The sequence below is a fragment of the Microcebus murinus genome, chromosome 27, assembly GCF_040939455.1.
Source record: "Microcebus murinus isolate Inina chromosome 27, M.murinus_Inina_mat1.0, whole genome shotgun sequence".
Taxonomy (NCBI): Eukaryota; Metazoa; Chordata; class Mammalia; order Primates; family Cheirogaleidae; genus Microcebus; species Microcebus murinus.
Window position 1 is genome coordinate 9691750 of NC_134130.1, and position 20390 is coordinate 9712139.

The 20390-nt window shown below is 34.8% G+C and overlaps 1 protein-coding gene across 1 annotated transcript in view; it reads right to left on the reverse strand.

Moving 5' to 3' along the window:
• USP53 (ubiquitin specific peptidase 53) overlaps window positions 1–20390 on the reverse strand; it is a 62479-nt gene that overhangs the window by 20357 nt on the left and 21732 nt on the right. Inside the window, exons 3-10 of the mRNA XM_075998316.1 lie at window positions 16826–16918; window positions 12591–12725; window positions 8425–8538; window positions 8262–8344; window positions 5898–6003; window positions 5180–5326; window positions 4239–4388; window positions 305–467 (exon numbers count right to left, since the gene is read on the reverse strand). Coding sequence (XP_075854431.1) covers window positions 305–467; window positions 4239–4388; window positions 5180–5326; window positions 5898–6003; window positions 8262–8344; window positions 8425–8538; window positions 12591–12725; window positions 16826–16918 — 991 coding nt within the window. The remainder of the gene's footprint in view (window positions 1–304; window positions 468–4238; window positions 4389–5179; window positions 5327–5897; window positions 6004–8261; window positions 8345–8424; window positions 8539–12590; window positions 12726–16825; window positions 16919–20390) is intronic.

Here is a 20390-nt window from a genome sequence, read left to right on the forward strand (position 1 = left end):
TGCTTTGGACTTTTCCTAGTTTACTAAATCGCTTAAAATTTACTGCTAGAAAGAGCTACCAGCCAAGCAGCCTCTTCCGTGCTTGTGTGACTCTAACAGTAGGTGACTCCTGAAAGTACTTCTGAGGCCACTGATGAGGAAAGGTTCCTTTCTAAAGATTAACAACAAATACTAACATTTTTCCTGAACTCCACTTTACTTAAACTTGCACTTGAAATTATCCTGAACATTCATTTTATATCCAGTATATTAATATTCCTAGTTAAATAGAAAACACTGAAAAATTAAAAAAGAAAAGAATTACCCATATTTTCTGCAACAGACTTGTAATGTGACCAGCTGACAACCTGCCTAAGTGCATCTTCAGTAGAAACTGCTGTGCCATCTGGGTTTGCATAAAACAAAAGCAGTGGCTGAAAGTGGCATCGGAGACACTTGGAGACAACATCTTTCCATCTAGTTCCAATCTTTAAAAAAAAAAAAACACAGTGAATTAAAATAAACACACACACACACACACACACACACACTTGTAATCCAATGTATTATATGAAAGTCAGAGACTCTGAATTCAAGTTTGTATTTTAAAAAATTTTAAAGACATTCAGATGCTATCAGTTCTTGTGTCCACCATATTATATAAGAATTAATTATATTTAGTAAATAGTCTAAATAAAAATCTTTTAAACATTATCATTTAAAAAATTGATGGGAAAAGATTACAGACTTTCTATAACAAGTCTTAATCATCAATTTTTAGAAGATTTCCAAATACATGGTTGATTGACTTTTGACAAAGATCTCAAGGCAATTCAATGGAGAAATATAAAAGAGTCTGTTCAACAAATTATGCCAGAATAACTGGACAGCCATATGAGAAAAAGAACTTTAATCCTATACCCTATAAAAACAAAAATTAACTCAAAATAGATCACATAAAAACTATGAAACTTACAGAAGAAATCAAATGAGAAAATCTTTATAACATGGGGGAAGACAAAGATTTCTTAGATAGGATACCACACAAACCACAGGAAAAAAAATTATAAAATGGACTTCATCAAAGCTAATTAATAGCTTCTGCTCTTGCAAAGACACCAGTAAGAAATTGAAAAAAGCAACATATACCTAAGGAGTATGCAGAACAAATCCTACAACTCATTAACAAGAAGATAATACGAAATATTGGCTAAACATTTGAGCAATAAGCACATGAAAAGATGGTCAAAACCAATCACAAGGGGAATGCATATTAAAGCTATAGTGAGGTAATATACATCCACAGGACAGGCTAAAATGAAAGACAATCACCATAAAGTGCTGCCTAGAATGTGGAACACAGGAACTCTTGTGCACTGCTTGCAAGAAATGTAAACTGGTTACACTCACTTTGGAAATCAATTTGATAGTTTCTTGTAAAGTTTAACATACACTTAGCATACAACCCAGGAATCCCACTTCTGCATATTATGTAAGAGCAATGGAAAAAAACATGTTCACACAAAGACCGTTCACACTTCAACAGGCAAATGGATAAATTGTTGTATGGCCATGAAATGGAACACAATAAAATTGAAGCGCTGACACAAATGAAATGAATGAATCTTAAAGACCTTATGCTAAAGGAAGAAAGCCAGAAACATACTGTAAGAGACTATTATGTAAAATTAGTGACAACAGGGATTTCCTGGGCCTGGAGTAGAGTAGGGGAATTGACAGCAAAGAAGCACAATGCAATTTTTCTGGGGTGATGAACATGTTCTGTATACTGAACACATTCATCAAAACCCAAACTGTATACTTAAAATAGGTACATTTTAATGTTTGTAAATTATACCTCTATAAAGTTGATTTATAAAACAAAACCAACCAAACACACAAAAAAAACCCGTAAGAGATTCTAGAATACTTTTACAGGGAAAAGGCCTTTAAAAAAAACCTCAAGGAGCTTTTTCAGACTACACATATTCAGCTGTTTACCCTACTCATCTGGGATTCTGAGACCTGAGGAGTCAATTTAAAAAAAAAACAACAAAAAACAAGAAACCTCATGGAGTGATTTATACACCCCATTCTTCCTCTAAATTTTGACAATTTAAACTGCAAAGTAGGAACTCCAAAATGTTGCTACACTGACTCAAGAAAGAACTTCTTAATAAACTCCTATATCAAGTGCTAAGTAATTTAAGCAAAGTATAGATTTTAGAATACCAAAATTTTTTCAACAGCTTTATTGAGATAACATAAAATTATCTAGTAAGTGGGTGAGTTTTGACAAATATATACAATCATGTAATCCTCACCCCAATCTATTTTCTATACCTTTGTTTTTTCCTTTTCCAGAATTCCATATACATGGAATCATAGTATGCAGTCATTTACATCTCGCTTCTTTCACTTAGCATGATGCTTCTTTGTTCACATGACTGAATGTATCGATACACTTCAGTCCATTTTATTGATGTATAAGCTATAACACAATTGTTATCCACTGTGTAGCTATAACACAATTTGTTTATCCATTCACCTGTTGTGGGACAGTTTTGGCTGCTATGAAGAAAACTACCACAAATATTCAAGTACAAGTTTTATGTGGATGACACGTTTTCACAGGAGTGAAACTGCTGGGCTGTTTGGTATACGTATGTTTAAACTCAAAAGAAGCTGGCAGACTGTTTTCTAAAGCAACTGTTCAATTTTACAGTTCCATCAGCCTCATGTGAGAGATCTAGCTGTTCCACATCCTGGCCAACTCTTGGTTATGGCTATTTAAACTTTGGCTATTACAATGGGTGAGTACTAGAACCTCATTGTGAATTAAATTTGTATTTTCCCTTGTGGCTAAAATTGAATATCATTTCACGGGCAATTCATATATCTTCACCAACAAAACTGGCAAAATTTTTTGGCCATTTTTTTTATTGGGTTTGTCTTTTTGTTATTGAATTGTTAGAGATCCTTAAATATTTTAGATAAAGCCACTATTAGACATGAGTTTGACAAATATTTTCTCCCAGTCCTTATGGCTTCTCACTTCTTTCTCCTAATAGTATCTTTGAAGAGCAAAAGTTTCAAGTTTTGATGGAGTCTACTTTATCAGTTATTTGTATGGTTCATAAAATATTGAATGTTATCTAAGAAATCTATATATAAATAGTGGTTTTAATATCCATGTCTGACATTTCCATCTTTGTCATGTCTCATCTGTTTTCAGCAACTTTTCTTCTGGTTATGAGTCATATTTTCGTACTTCTTTACATATTTGGTTTTTTGTTTTTTTTTATTGAATGCCATTTTGAAATGGCATTTTGAAATTTTATTGAATTGACATTGTTGGGTGTTAGGCTTCATTTTAAGCTTTTTAATGTCAGGTCCAGAGCAACCTTTAGTCTAGGAATAATTTACCATCATTATGAAGGTAATACTTTACAACAGTATAATTCACAATTGCAAAGATGTGGAATCAACCCAAGTGCCAACGAATTCATTAGTGGATTAACAAAATGTGATATATGTATACCATGGAATACTACTCAGGATGACTTAATGCCTTTTGCAACAATTTGGATGGAACAGGAGACCATTTTCCTTTTAATTAATTAATTTATTTTTCCTTTCCTTTTCACTTCTGGAAAGGAAAACAGACGCCGTATGTTCTCGCTATTAAATTGGAACTAACCAATGAGCACACGTGCATGAAGGGAAGTAAAACACAGTGGAAATCAAGTGGGGGGAGTAAGAAGGAAGAGATGGGCAAAAACCTACCTACGGGTACAATGAACACTATGTGGGAGATGGGCACACTCATAGTTCTGACCCAAGCATTACAAAAGCGATCCATGTAAATAAAAACACTTGTACCCCCCGTAATATTCTGAATTAAAAAAGAAAAAGACTAGCATGTTTTTATCACCAGTTATATAAAACTATAGTGAATCATCCACAAAGAAATATATACTGTAACTCTGTATTGCTGACATAGGGATCACTGACAGTTACGTATGATCCCTAACATTCATTAGTCAACTTCTATTAGTCTAGAAATGCTCTTGTTTGAAAGTTAGCTACAAAATAAAGTTAAAGAATAAAAGGAAGTCTGAAACTAATAATTATCATTATGCTCATCTATTATTATTTTACAGAATATAATTTTGGTATCATTATATCATTTATTCCATTATATCATTATATCCATTTATTCCACAGTAACAATTCCAGTTAGTGAAAGTGTCACTGACCTCTTTCACATTTGCATCATCAAAAAATACCCATTTGGAACTCTTGGTATGAAAAGCAAAGGCACAATAATGCCGGCTGGTATAGCAGATGACACCAACAAGGTGAAGTTCACTATTCCTGGCATTTTCATCAGTAACTCTATAAAAAAGCTGTTTAAAAAATTAGTAATATACATTTAATACTGTATCTTTTAACAAATGAGGAACAATAATTTGATGAATCATTACGAAAAAGTCTCTCATGCATACTGCCCCAATCCAGTAATATATTTCTCAAGGCACCACTAACATGGTACTGTTACCAGAATTACTACTTTTAATTCATCTATAGGAGCTTTAAGTCTAATAAGATGAATTCACTACAAATTAGTAATATAGCATCTAAATATATGACTGACATTTTACATACAGATATAAACTCAAAATGTGAGATAAACTGCACATTCCTAGTAATTCTTGATTGAATCAAATATTTAAATACACATTAAATACATTATTTAACAGATAATCATCAAAAATTTTTATTGTAACATCAACAAATTCAAAATGTATTAAGGAAGTAAACAAGCATATAAAGAGATCACTGTTGTAGTCGAATTTTAAATCTTAAACTTTTCTAGATAAAATATTAATATTTGTATTTATAATCATGATCATACATATTAAAAATAATCTATCATCATCATCATTGTGGAGTAAAAGAGGGAAAGAGCATGAGATAGTTTAGTTTGTAACTGAAAGACATTCCTAGTCTATGCAAGAAAGCATTTCACTTAGCCTGATTTGATCCCTTTAATCTTTATTAGAGTACATCTAAATATTATTTCCCTTAGGAAGAAATTTAGTTCTGAAAAACAGAACTAAGAGTATCAAAATATATGAAGATGTTTTAGAGGAATTTAAAAATAAAAAAGAGAAAAGAACAAAAAAGGTTAAGATACCCCAGGAAGATAAAGATGTGTTGCTAAATTCCGAACAACATCTTCTGTCAAGTCAGAATGTTCAGAGTCCCAAACTAAACCAATTGTAACAATCTCTGGGCAATTCATCAAAACATGGCGAATTTTTATTTTTTGGCCACAGTTACTCTACAAAAAAAACACAGAAGGCAAGTTTTGTAATTATCAAAAAATATAGCACAGGCAATGCCTTATACAGTTTGTATTATACAATGACAATCTTAACATATATCTGAAATTTACTTCTTCAGTATACTAAAAATTGACTTCTAATAAGCTACTTGTTTTAATTATTGATTAAATGAGTTTATTTTAAATCAAAAAAATTCTTTGATATTTTTGTAAATCTGTTAAAACAAGAATTCAACCTAAAAAAAGCAGAAATAAAGCCCTTGTAGTCATTAACAATATTAGATGAGAAAATAAAATTTATTATGTTCACTTAAAAAAAGAAACTTTCTCTCTAGTCAAATGACAAATTTAAGAACTTTGAAAAGATTCAATATATGCTACCTTAAATCCTTCACAAAATTAAGACTTTTTAAAGAAACACAATGCTAAGATAAATAGCTCACATGGTATAAAGTTATCTAATATTTTTAAAAATTCTGTATGAGAATATTTACATGATAATTTCCAAATGTCTATTTTCAAACTTACAAACATATAAGCATTCTAATATTCTCCAAATTACACTTACAGGACATTTCCTATAGTCATCTGTCGTATTTGCTGCTTGTAGCAATTCTGCAAACATCTCAGGTTTAAAGCGTTCATGCCTTTCCACCATTCTTTCAACTTCATTGCTATAAAAAAAGAAGCAGTCCTAAATCTGGCCTACGAACTTAAAACTTTAATAAATTACACAAGAAAAATATTAAGCTGTCAATACAGATGTGCATCACCTTTTCTGCCTAAAAGATGACTTTGTCTGAAAATTTAGCCACTAAGTATATTTCCATAAAGTAAAAAAATTATTAAATTTGGCTGGTATATGATGAAAAAAGATAGGCCAAGTATAGAATAAAATAACACAGAGTTATATTTTTGTTTGCAACTACATGAAAGTAAGGTGCTCTGTCTTGAGGTATTTCTAAGGCAAATGTTTCTTTTACACTATAACTTAATAAGGAAACTTGAGTTTAAACTCTGCCATAACAAGAACAAAACTGGAGGAAAGGCTTCCTCTCTGGCCCAAAGTTCCCAGAAGCAAAGTTATCAATTTCAGCTAGAAAGCTCCTTGCTGATTATATGAAGAAGTCACAATCAAAGTTATGTAAGCCAGAATTGTGCCTTTTGTTCCTATTATGAACATTAATCATTTTGTTCATTAGGGTATCTGTGCCATTTTTTATTCAACTTTTCTAACAGTCATATTACTACATATCAAGGTATTAAGTACCTTTAAACAACTACGCAAACAGTTCCAAAAAGGAATGTAATGCAAATTGAAATGCCCTTACTAGTTTCCATTCTAGATGTTCTGGTTCTACTTAACAGTAATGTAACTATCACAGAGCTGGATGTATTTTACAGTTTAATAGTTTAAATAACCTACAAGTGTTTGGTAACAACTAAAAGTACTCTTCCAAACACTTCATAAGTATACTAGAAAGCACCAAATCTGATAAGCTCATTAAAATTGCACATAGTGGTTTTACAAAACTGACAGCATTAGATTAATAGTTAACCAGACAAATTTTGAAGTCAGACAGACCTGGGTTTCAATTTTAATTCATCACTTACCAGATTAATCTCATTAAACCTATTTTTTCGACAACAAAATAGTGCTTTTAAGATTAAAAGTGATAATTACATAAAGCCTAGAACATAGCGAGCATCCAATAACTGGTATTCAATACTTAATACCAATAAAAAGAAAGATATTAGGATTAGAAGTGAAAGTCTGTACTTCTGCAACTTGCAGTGTGGACCAGGCAGAAACTGATGGGGATCTAATTCTTAGTATCTAAGACACTGCCTCAGAACACTGTTATTTTATACAAACAAGAGTTTCAAAGTAAAGTTAAAATTTTACAATTTTTAACTTATAGTCTATCCTTATTAACTTATAGTAGATCCTCCTTTTCATACAAATGACTGACAATTAACTACAATTGATGGAAGTCCAGAAATGTTCAGTTTTCCAACTGTTGTATATGTAAGATACTAAACAAACCCAAATAACCAATTATTCAATAATCTTTAAGAAATAATGTGTTATGCCCAAGAAACAAGGAAGTTAAATATAAAATGGATGAACACATGATATTCACTTTGCACACTGATGAAAATACTGATAGCATTTATCAACTGTTGCACTGATATATTCTAATTGATAATTATTCATCTAAGTTATATCTTTCATATTAAAATTTCTGCAAACATTTATGATCTTGAAATTCAATGGTTACCACATATCAAATATATTTATACTATCAAATGCATGTTGGAAAGTGTTCAAACAATCTTTTATATTATGTAAGGGCAAGGAATTGTTTTCGGATCCTTAACTAGCTAATGTTTCCTGGACAGTCAGGGTGTCAGGGACAGAGAGGGAGGGGGCAGTCCTGCAGGCAAGCATGGCAAATTTTTATTTAAGGTCAATGTTGAGCCCTCAAATGTCCTAACTTGAGAATTATGTTCCCATTTTTCTTTCTTTTCTGCTTACTCTAGCTTTTATCACCGTGAAGGGACATAGTGGAGCTGACACGTGGCCTTTACAAAGGAAACATCTTAACACAAATGAAGAAACCACGACAGTTCTGTTTACCACTGAGTTTGTCATTTTAAGCTTCCCTTCGCAGTTCCAAAAACTTGCTATTAATATAAACAGATATTAGTTTTGACTAGTATTTTCCACATTTCACTAAGTGATACATACATTAGGACAAATTATAAACATCCAACTGAGAGAGAAATCATTTAGTATCTCTGATGGTAGCATACTTGTTAGCCTTAGAGAGGGGAAATTCAAGTATGTTGTGGTTTTATAGAATAAGTGTTCAATGTGCTTAAATGTGTTATTAATATCTTCAGCAAATATGCTTTAATAGGTTCTTACCATAGGGCTGTTGTAGAAATGTACCGCACAAATTCTGTAAAAGGTAGAGGATCTGATGACGCTCCACAGCTACGACATACACACTACAGGTAAAAACATATGTTTAATCTATCAATCATAATACATAAATATAGTATCCAATAAAATAATTAAGCCATCTCACCTGCTCATAAAGAGTCATAGCAAACTTCTGGTGAGTGATACAAGACTTAGAGGTACACATGTCTGCATCTCTGCTTGGCACTATGTGAAAATGAATCCTCTCCAATATATTTTCCTAATTTAAAAATAAAGACAAATGAGCTACTGATCTTGCAGGGAACACTTCAAATACTGCCCTTTTTAATTGAAGATTTTCAAGTATAAATTTAGGAGTGCTATACATATTGTTGCTTTTCAGTTTTCCTCTCTAATCAACACTTCAAATGTTCAATTATTCACCTTTTGTAGCGTCAGCTTAAAAGAATGTTTAATGAAGGAAACATCATAATGTAATATATGATTTAAATAAATATTTTTAAAATTCTTTTAAAAACCAACCCATGGTGGCTGATACCTAAAATTTAATGTCAGAAAACACATTAATATATTCCTATATTCCCAGCATTCTCATATTGAGAAAAATCAGATAACTTTTGAAAAATCCTACTTGGATCATCCAGATAATCCATATAACTTACAGCGGAGCAAAGGCTCTACATCTATACTAACACCGTAATGCAGGCAAAGAGCTCTGCAACAAATTGCATAAGAATGCTCAGATTTATAACACAGATCAATAAGGGGTATTTCTTTAACATAATAATCCTTTTTTATCAAAACATAACCAATGGATTCTTTTCATTAGCTAACTTCCCCCTCCTCGGCCCCAAAATATTTAAACCACTCAATAATTTAAGCCTGAATTTATAGGCATTGCATAAATTATCACATCATGTATTAATAATACATTTCATTTAAGTGAAAGTAAAACTAGAAAGCTCAATATTGTATGAAATGTATTTATCTTTTAAACAATGGATCGATTATAAACACAAGAAACATGAAGAGTGTATTTTGTTACTGTGTGTGCCATTCATTACTGACACATTTTAATCAACATGCAAGTGTCAGGCAATGTGCTAGTCAATGGTCTTTCCATCTGTGTAAAAAAACCATAAAGATGCTCATTTAAAAAAGGGTAAATAAACTATGAAACACTGAGGAAGGAAATAGCAGAGGATGTAAACAGATGGAAATCCATACCATGCTCGTGGATCGGCAGACTCAATATCATCAAAATGTCTATACTACCCAAACTGATCTACAGATTCAATGCAATACCTATTAAAATCCCATCAGCATTCTTCACAGATATAGAAAAAATAATTTTACGCTTCGTATGGAACCAAAGAAGACCCCAAATATCAAGAGCAATTCTAGGCAACAAAAACAAAATGGGAGGCATTAATATGCCAGATATCAAACTATACTACAAAGCTGTAGTAATTAAAACAATATGGTATTGGCACAAAAATAGGAATATTGACCAGTGGAACAGATGTGAGAATCCTGATATAAAACCATCCTCATATAGCCATCTAATCTTTGACAAAGCAGAAAAAAACATACGCTGGGGAAAAGAATCCCTCTTCAATAAATGGTGCTGGGAAAACTGGATAGCCACCTGTAGAAGGCTAAAACAGGACCCACACCTTTCACCTCTCACAAAAACCAACCCACGCTGGATAACAGACTTAAACCTAAGGTATGAAACTATTAGAACTCTAGAGGAAAAAGTTGGAAACACTCTCCTAGACATCGGCCTGGGCAAAGAGTTTATGAAGAAGTCCCCAAAGGCAATCACAGCAGCAACAAAAATAAATAAATGGGACATGATCAAACTACAAAGCTTCTGCACAGCCAAAGAAGTAGTCATGAAAGTAAACAGACAACCTACAGAATGGGAGAAAATTTTTGCATCCTATGCATCCGATAAGGGACTGATAACTAGAATATACTTAGAACTCACAAAAATTAGGAAGAAAAAATCAAATAACCCCATTAAAAAGTGGGCAAAGGACTTGAACAGAAATTTTTCTAAAGAAGACAGAAGAATGGCCAACAAACATATGAAGAAATGCTCAACATCTCTAATCATCAGGGAAATGCAAATCAAAACCACAATGAGATATCACTTAACCCCAGTGAGAATGGCCTTTATCAAAAAATCTCCAAACAATAAATGCTGGCGTGGTTGCGGAGAGAGAGGAACACTCCTACACTGCTGGTGGGACTGCAAACTAGTTCAACCTCTGTGGAAAGCAATATGGAGATACCTTAAAGCGATACAAGTGAATCTACCATTTGATCCAGCAATCCCATTGCTGGGCATCTACCCAAATGATCCAATGACACTCTACAAAAAAGACACCTGCACTCGAATGTTTATAGCAGCACAATTCATAATTGCAAAGCTGTGGAAACAGCCCAAGTGCCCATCAATCCAAGAATGGATTAATAAAATGTGGTATATGTATACCATGGAGTACTATTCAGCTCTAAGAAACAATGGTGATATAGCACATCTTATATTTTCCTGGTTAGAGCTGGAACCCATACTACTAAGTGAAGTATCCCAAGAATGGAAAAACAAGCACCAGATATATTCTCCAGCAAACTGGTATTAACTGAGTAGCACCTAAGTGGACACATAGGTACTACAGTAATAGGGTATTGGGCAGGTGGGAGGGGGCAGGGGGGCGGGTATATACATACATAATGAGTGAGATGTGCACCATCTAGGGGATGGTCATGATGGAGACTCAGACTTTTGGAGGGAGGGGGGGAAATGGGCATTTATTGAAACCTTAAAATCTGTACCCCCATAATATGCCGGAAAAAAAAAAAGGGTAAATAATAACACATAAATGCCAAATGGATTCTAGTTATTAAATTCTACCAAAATTCAGGGAATGGATTGGGATGATTTAGTTATGTATTATCTGGGAGGTATGACTTTTTTGAAGATATTAGGAACTTGAGCAAAGGTTATTAATCAGGAATATAAAAAATATGTATGAGGAACACAATGGAACCATCTCATTAGGAAGAAAAATTTAGATGGGAAGCAAAGAGATAAGCTCAAGTTTAACTGTAAAGGGCCTTAAAGATGAGAAGAAAAACTCTACATTTGAACCGCAGAAATATTTGAAGAGTAAGCACTAACCTGAAGAAATTTATATGAATCTGGTGGTTATTTAAAAATAGACCATAAAGGGACAGGCTGAATGAACATTAGTAGGAGGCTTAGTTATGCTGAGAGCAAATGCCTGAACTAGAAAGAAGTTGTGGTAGAAAAATATGGTAAAGGAAAATGTTTTAAAAAGTTTTGTGAAGAAGAATTTACAGAATTTGCTAAACAGGAACAGGACCAAGAACCAAGAGAGAAGAGATAGCTGACATCTGTATTACTGAGACATTTAATAATCAGCATACATATTTTGGAACATGTATATGGTATGTACCTTATCAAAGAAAGGCTCTACTTAATAATATGGTGGTAACACAGAGCCTCAGAGCATCAACCTCCCCGATTCTCAACCTTGACTGTGGGTATGAGTACTGCTGCCCCTAGTAACTGCCCACCAAAATCCCCTTTTCTCCCCATGAGAACCACTGCACGCAATGAGAAATATTGCTGCTGGGAACACGTTACACATGTAAAACTTCTGGAAGCACAACACTGACTTAGGTGATATACTTAAATTTAGTGAAGCTTTTAGTGGCCTAATACTTGGTAAAAATTAGAGCAACACAAATAATCAAACCCAAAAATACAACACAAAACACAGATGGATTTAAATTAAGCCTCGATGCTGGGTGTGGTGGCTCACACCTGTAATCCCAAGCACTTTGGAAGGCCAAAGTGGTAAGATCACTTGAGGCCAGAAGTTTGAGACCCAGATAAGGAGATCCCATCTCTACAAAAAAAATAAAATAATTTGAGCCTTGAAGGATAGGTATAAGACCTGGATCCACTAGCCAGTTCTGACACTTCTCAATTGTTCTAAAGTTTTTCATTTGTCTCAAAATTTGCTTCATCTAAAGCTGCAGTCCTCAGCCCCCAGTAGGGTCAAAGTCTGTCGGGGACTCACACAGCAGCAGGTGAGCAAGTAAAACTTCATTTGTATTTACAGCCCAGCCCTCTCTACCCAGCGCATCACTGCCTGAGCTCCGCCTCCTACCCCCGCTCCACACCCACCAGTGGTGCCAAAAAGGTTGGTGACCACTGATCTAAGGAATGAAAGCTACTCCTTTGACGTCTTACGGATAATCGGAAATACTTACAAAGCACTCTGCAGCATCATCCATGAGACCGAGCTGAAATCGCTGCTCATCTTTGAAGCTTTCTGCAAGAGCATGCCTTATGTTATCCGAGGGAAGTGCTTTCTCCTGACTATGTTGAAACTGTGCAAATATTATCTGGGAATCAACACGAATGTAAGTTTAGTGCCAACAACTTAAAAAAATGTCAATAATTTCACTATAACATAGAGATACTCAGAAACTAATACAAAACCATTTTTGGCCTGAAATTCCATATGGAAATTGATTATTCGTTTTGCGTAGAAATGGTTGAAGCAGCCTCTAAACTGAACGTTAGCAAGCATAAAAATTACACGTGTACAGTTCTCAGGTCACGCCCTGGGAGATTCTAACCGAATAAGCCTGAGGTAAGGCCCATTTTTAAACTGTTCCCCCAGATGATTCTGATGCAGGTTTTTTAAGGAACAGAATTTTGAGATTAACTTGCAGTAAATCTAAAAATATTATAGGAATTAAAATTGTATTAACCAAAAATAAATATATAATCACATAAAATTAGTAGGAATTCACTAGTCTTTAAAATATAAAGTGAAAATAACCTAAAGGAACTTTTATTTTATTTTATTTTTTGAGACAGGGTCTCACTCTATCAGCTAGCCTAGAGGGTAGTGGCTTAATTATAGCTCACTGTAGCCTTGAACTTGTGGGCTAAACTGATCCTCCTCCATCAGCCTCCAAAGTAGCTAGGAGTACAGGCATGTGCCACTGTGCCTGGCTAATTAAAAGAAAAATTTTGTGTATGTGCAGATATGAGGTCTCACCATGTTGCCCAGGCTGGCCTCAAACTCCTGGCCTCAAACTCCTGGCCTCAAGCTAACCTCCTGCCTTGGCCTCCAAAGTGCTGAGGTTATAGGCAAGAGCCACTGTGCCCAATCATGGAAATTTTAAAATCTTTCATTATTTCTACTAAGGTCTAAATAAAACACCTTGGAAACAAACTCTGATTTAAAAACAAACAGAAATTAGACTTTAATAAAATGAAATTTCCCATTATACTAAATTTGGTTTTTAAAAAGGCAAATGTATATTTCATAAGAGCCAGAGAACAGATAACTTTTTTTTTTTGAGACAGAGTCTCACTCTGTTGCCCGGGCTAGAGTGCCGTGGCGTCAACCTAGCTCACAGCAACCTCAAACTCCTGGGCTCAAGCAATCCTTCTGCCTCAACCTCCCGAGTAGCTGGGACTACAGGCATGTGCCACCATACCCAGCTAATTTTTTCTATATATTTTTAGTTTGCCAATTACTTTCTTTCTATTTTTAGTAGAGACAGGGTTCTCGCTCTTGCTCAGGCTGGTTTCGAACTCCTGACCTTAAGCGATCCACCTGCCTCGGCCTCCCAGAGTGCTAGGATTACAGACGTGAGCTACCACGCCTGGCCGAGAACAGATAACCTTTAACCTTGTAAGAAAAGGCTCCCCTGTCCCTAACAATTTTCCTCACTTAGAGAATTAGTTTGAGCAACCCAAACTTGAAAATCTGAAATCCAAAATACTCCAAAATCTGAAACCTTTTGAGCACCAACATGATGCTCAAAGAAAATGCAATTTCAGATTTGGGATGCTCAACTGGTAAATACATAGATGCAAATATTCTAAAATTCAAAGCCCAAAACACCTTTGGTCCTGAGCATTTCAGATAAGGGATCCTCAGCTTGTATGTCTAACCTAGGCCTAAGAAACTGTGGAAACCTAGGCCTAAGAAACTGTGGAAACATCATTCAAGAACATGAGATTATAGTTGCTAATCTGCTTTTCTATTTTCTTTACTGAATTTAAGCAAGAAAAAAGCTTTTCAGATTTTATCTCTCATTTAGATAATTAACTTTCTCATGGAATGTTTAAGATCTTAATCCTACACAAGACTGTCATTCATTCATTCACTTGAAAGATACTGTTTGCTTGCCTAGTATATGTCAGGCATTTTTCTACACTAGAAAACCTGCCCACAGGGAGCTTACGTTCTAGTTGTAGCACTGGGAAGGCAAATTAATTATATGTCAGAAAGTGGTAAGTACAACAGAGAAAAATAAAGAAATATTAATACAATACCAGATAGAAAAATAAGTGTAAGGGGACTATGAATGCCAGGGGCAGGATAGACAGAGGCGGCTTACTTTTTACCTACAGTAGCCAGGGAAGGCTACTGTAAAAAAGAAATTTGAGGAGAGGCAAAGGAATTAAGGTCGTTAGACATGAGGACATCTGGAAGAAAAGCATGCCAGACAAAAGGAATGACGAGGAGGAGACGTGGAGACGGGAGCCAGCTCTGAGAAATGGAGGGCAGTCTAGCTAGGGTGCAATGTATTTATGGGGACGAAGGCAAACAGAGGGGGCGGGCAGGTGACTGCAAGGCTCTGAAGGAGCTGGGCTAGGAAATTATACTAGTTTTTACGATGGGACAAAACATTCGAAATTTACTGTGGTGTAAATAAAATGTGATACTGTAACTTGATCCGGGATCATTCTTTATCTCCTAACAATAACCTTATTTCACCATGTTCTGAAAAAGAGAACATAAAATTTCCTCCTTTGGTGATGCCAAATGGAGCAGAGATATGCTGTCCCTGCCCAAATCATAGATTTGTAATCAAAATAAATGTGTCTTATTTTTAGTAAATAAGTTTCTAACTGCCTTTTCAGGAACATAAAGAAATTAAGGCACGTAAATGTTTTTTCTTTTACTGTGTATATGTGAGTGTGTTTACTAAGACTATTCAAGAATGTAAAAAAATGAAACATTTATCTCTAAAACATGTTAATAAAATCTTCCACTCTGGGACATGATTTCAATGACACAAACAGTTGCTAACATAGACTGAACTCCCTGTTTGTCTTCCTTCTATTCTTCTCCGCACAGCAGCCAAAAAGATCTAGTTCAAACATTATATCCACTTAAAACAGATTCTATCACTCTTCTCCTTAACAACCACCCGAAAACTCCCTAAATCACTCAGAGAAAAAGTCATTGTCCTCACAAAGACCTGTGAAGCCCTATACAAAGTCAACTCCTTTCCAGGTATTTATTGCCTGATAACAAACCACCCAAAACTTAGTTACTGAAAATAAGACACATTTATTTTGACCATGAATCTGCAATCTGAGCAAGGAAAGCGTATCTCTGCTCCACTTGGGGTCGTTTGGGACGTTTTGAGTGCCGGGACCTGGAATCATCAGCAGGTCGATGTCCAGCGATTGATGCTGGCTGTTGGCTGGGACCTCTGCTCTCACTGTGTCCAGAATGCCCGTGTGGCCTTCCCCACGGCCACTTGGCTTCCGCACAGCTTGGTGGCTCGCTTCCAAGAACGAGCCCCTCAAAAGAAGAGCCAGGAGGGAGCTGTATGACCTTTTCTAATCTAACCTAATCTTAGATGTCCTGCAGCTTCGGTTCTGCCACATTCCATTTGATAGAAATCAGCCATTAAGGCCAGCCCATATTCAAGGAACTAGACTTTGGACGAGGAAGAGTGCACAAGAATCTGCAGACGTGTTCTAAAGCCCACCTCGACTGCTCTCACTCCTGAGCGCCCTTGCCACTCTTTCTCTATTGCTTGCAAAGCTTCTGCCACCCAGATTTCCTCCACCTCCAGAAACAGTGGCTGTTTCTCTGTCTGCCAGGAAGGCTCTCCCAATACCTGGCCTTATAGTTCAGTTCACTCTCACCTTTTCCAGGTCTTGAGTCAAACGTGGCTTTCTCAGTGGGGTTTCCTGGCCACTCAACACTCCCTATGCTCTTCCCCTGCTGTATTGTTCCACTGTTACAATTAGTGTCATCTAACATACTGTATATTTTCCCTACTTTTTGTCTCCTCTTCCGTAAGAACACAAGCTACATGAGAACAAGGATTTTTATCAGTTTTGTTCACTGCTGTATCTATCCTCAGTAACTACAACAGTAGGACCCAGAACTCAGTGTAGAAGCTCAAAAAACATTTGCTAAAACAAATAATTATTTCAAAATAATGAAAAATACAGCATTCCTAACCATTTTATACTACTTACAATATTAAATTTTAACTGTACTATATAAAAGTAGAAAATGAAAACATAAACTAAGTCATATTATTCATCTTCAAAACTATAAATCACTCAACAGTGAACTTCAGTTATAAACAAATTGACCAAACAGGTCAACTATGAAAATTAAATTTTTGGAGAAACAACTGATAGCAATTTTTCAGAACTATTAAAAGGTTACCTTCAATGCACAAAATATGCAGGCATCTCCCTGACAAACATGTCCAGTCAGAACCCGCAAGCTTCGTCGGAATATATCTAATTGCCATAAAACCTAAAAAACAATGAGATGGGAAGGAAAAAGAAACACAGTGAGATTTTTCTCATGGTGAAAAAAAGACAGATTTAGATATTTTAAAAATTATAAAAGGTTATTAAGTGACTTATTTTACTCTCCTGTACATAATCAGCATACACAACCACTAGAAATAACAGCAAGTGTAACACCACTACATACATGTTATACACATATAAAAGATGGATTTAGAGGATGCTGTTTCACATGAAAAACCATGACAAGAATAGAATAGGGCAGAACTGACTCCTCAGTTAAGGATTTGATATGAACAGGAAACACGGGATACTAAATAGTGGATTTGGCTGAGACATGAAAGAGGAAGTGACTGTAATACTTGGAACAAACCAAAATCTAAAAAGGAAATATCATTAGACTTTGAAGCCAGAGTATACTAAACAGGGGTCAGGGCACTGTGGAAAGAAAAAAGGGTAAGCAGAGGTGTGTGTGATCTTATATACCGAAAAGGAAAGGGGCTGTCTGTGTGGTAATGAAGCAGCAGGTAAGAAATAACCTGAATATATTTGCTGCAATTATCCATTCATCACCTGGTACTAAAAGACAAAGACAAAACAAACAAAAAAGACTAAGTGTTAAAATAAATCAGCCCAGTACCCAAGATCATTCTGAAAAACCTGCATTCTGTACAAGGGGGATAGTAACAGTGCCTGTCTCACAGAGTTCCTGTAAGGATTAAATAATAGGTGGCAACATGTAACATGTATAGAGCAGGGCTGGCACTCAGCTGGCATGCAGCAAACCCCAGCGGCTATCTGTGGCTTTTATTACGAGTACAGTAAACAAGACCTTCAAGTTTCTCTAATCTTTTAGTCATGTCCTCAAATAATATAACTAAGAAAATCCATTCATGTTCTCTTTTCTGACTAAAAATATTAATAAAAAGTTAATAAAAACAAAATCAGTTTTAATGTTTCGTGCATTTTCAACTACTCCATAACTAAAGGTCACTTTGGAATTTCCCTTTAAAAGTTCCTTTTTCTTAAAGCATAACTAATATGTTCCATTCATCTATCAGAAATAACTCTGTTTTTGAAAGCACTTGATAATGTTTAATAATGTTAATGCATTATGAACATTTTGTTAATAATGTTTGATAATGTTCTTGCATTTCATATTCTATCACACTATAAAAAAAAAACACTGAAATCCACTTTACCAACAAAGACGGAGATCAACGACAGCACAACTTTAGAAGCAGTATGGCCCTGTGGTTAGTAACCGAACATCTAAAGGCAAGCCACCCAGATGCTCATTCTGGCTTTACTGTTTACCAGCTCTTGTATTGACTCAGATAAAATGCTTTCTGGGACTCAGTTTTCTCATCAGTAAAGTAAGGATAAATGTAGTACCCACCTCTTAGGGTTGTTAAAAGGATTAAATTAGGTAACATATCTAATGTTCAGTCAAGCTTCTAGTACATAGTAAGAACACAATAAATGTTAGTTATTAAATATTCTAACTTTGCTTCTAACTCGGAGAAGTTTAAAAAAAAACCACACTGATATGCCATACCTATGTAATTGTGTTGCTTTCTCAACAGATAAAAGTTTAAAATATTCAGCCAAAATAAAATGCCCTCTATCATCTGTTTATATAGTTAATACAGTCTTTCAAATGTAACTAGAATGTTTTCTGCTAGGAATGTACTAGCAACATTTTTAGGTTAACACTGGATCAAACTACAGAAAAATCATTTTATGTGAGTTCTTTAAAGTTCTCTGTACATTACAGTATTCAAAACAATAGTATAAAGCCTATTTTAACAAATCCCTATCACAAAATAATTCTTTTAGTTAATCCTTATCCTATTTCATTTAAAAATGTTGATTATATTCTACTGCCCATTTAAAAAAATAAAAGTTTAAGCTAGTTGTTGAATTAATTAGTTTCTAGCAATATACACTTTTTTCTTTTTCACTATTTGCAAGTCAAAATTTAAATGGTGCCTAACAAAATTAATATAGCTATTGTTGAATGTTTATACATATTTCTTATTTTTCCCAAAAGATCAATGTAAACCTGCATACACATTAAATAAAGGAAAGTAAATCTTTCATTATATATTCCTTACTCCAAAATAATATAAAAGATAGCTTAAATATTAAGTAGTAAGAAATGGCATATAAATCCATTTTTCTGACTTACATTAGATCCACGACATTTTAATAATGTCTGCTTTTAGTAATTTCTTATAATACATAGTCCACAACTTATTTCAGCAGTTTTTTAAAAGTATTTAACCAAATTGCATAGTAACATTTGCATTTCAAATTTTTAAAAGCCAGGCCTTTTCTGATAAAAAGGTTATTTAAAAAGTTATTTTGTCAACGAGGATTAGCTTTGTGAATTAGTTTATATGGCAAATGTCTTAACACCAGGGACCAGCAGATACCCCCAAACCTGCTACAGCTGGCAGGGTAGAGTACTGCAGAGGAGAGAGCTGCACAGAGAGTTAACACCAAGGTCAGGTAGAGGACCCCTCCGCCAGCATTTGGGTAATATGAGGAAACTGCCTGAGGCCAGGGAAAGAAATATCCCAAAGGAGTAGAATAAATAGTGCCCGGAGCTAACACAGGCCCAGGATATGCATATTCCCACAGCCAAAGTGGAAAATTTCATAGTCCACACAGCACTGGTTGAAGGATCTCAACAGCAAAAAAATTAAACCTAGCATAAACACAGCTCTGTCCTGCCTCACAAAGCTTAAAAGTAAAATGATCAAACTGTTTCCAAATAAATTAACTCCATTCCAGAACACAGTTCAAGATTATTTTTAAGACTATACAATATCCATAACCCAATATGGTAAAATCTGTCTGACATCTAATAAAAACTACCAGGTATTCAATGAAATGAGAAAATACAACCCAGAATGAAGAAAGGAAAAAAACAAACAATTGAAACTCACCCGGAATTTACACAACAGAGCTAGAATGCAAGTACATAAAAACAATTATTACAATTGTGTTTCATGTTTTAAGAGACTAGAGGTAAGAGACTGAACATGCTAAGTAGAGACACAACTGAGATTTTAAGAAAACCTATATCAAACCTCTAGAGGTGAAAACTACAATGTCTAAGGTACAAAGGATGGGATTAACAGCAGATTAGACACACTGCAAAGGAAAAGATTAATGAACTTGAAGACACAGTAATAGAGAAACCATACAACATAAAAGAGATGGAAAAAAAAAATCAAGAAAGAAAATAGAGCATCAGTGAGCTGTGGAACCACTTCAAGTAACCAACTATACAGGTAAATGTAATTGAAGTCCCCCCCCCAAAGGAGGGAAGAGACAGAAAAATTCTTTGAAGAAATAATAGCCCAAGAGTTTCCAAATTTGATTAAAATTATAAACTCGCAGACCCAAGATGTGTAACAAACCCAAATATAAGAGACAAGAAAACCATATGAAGACACATCCTAATT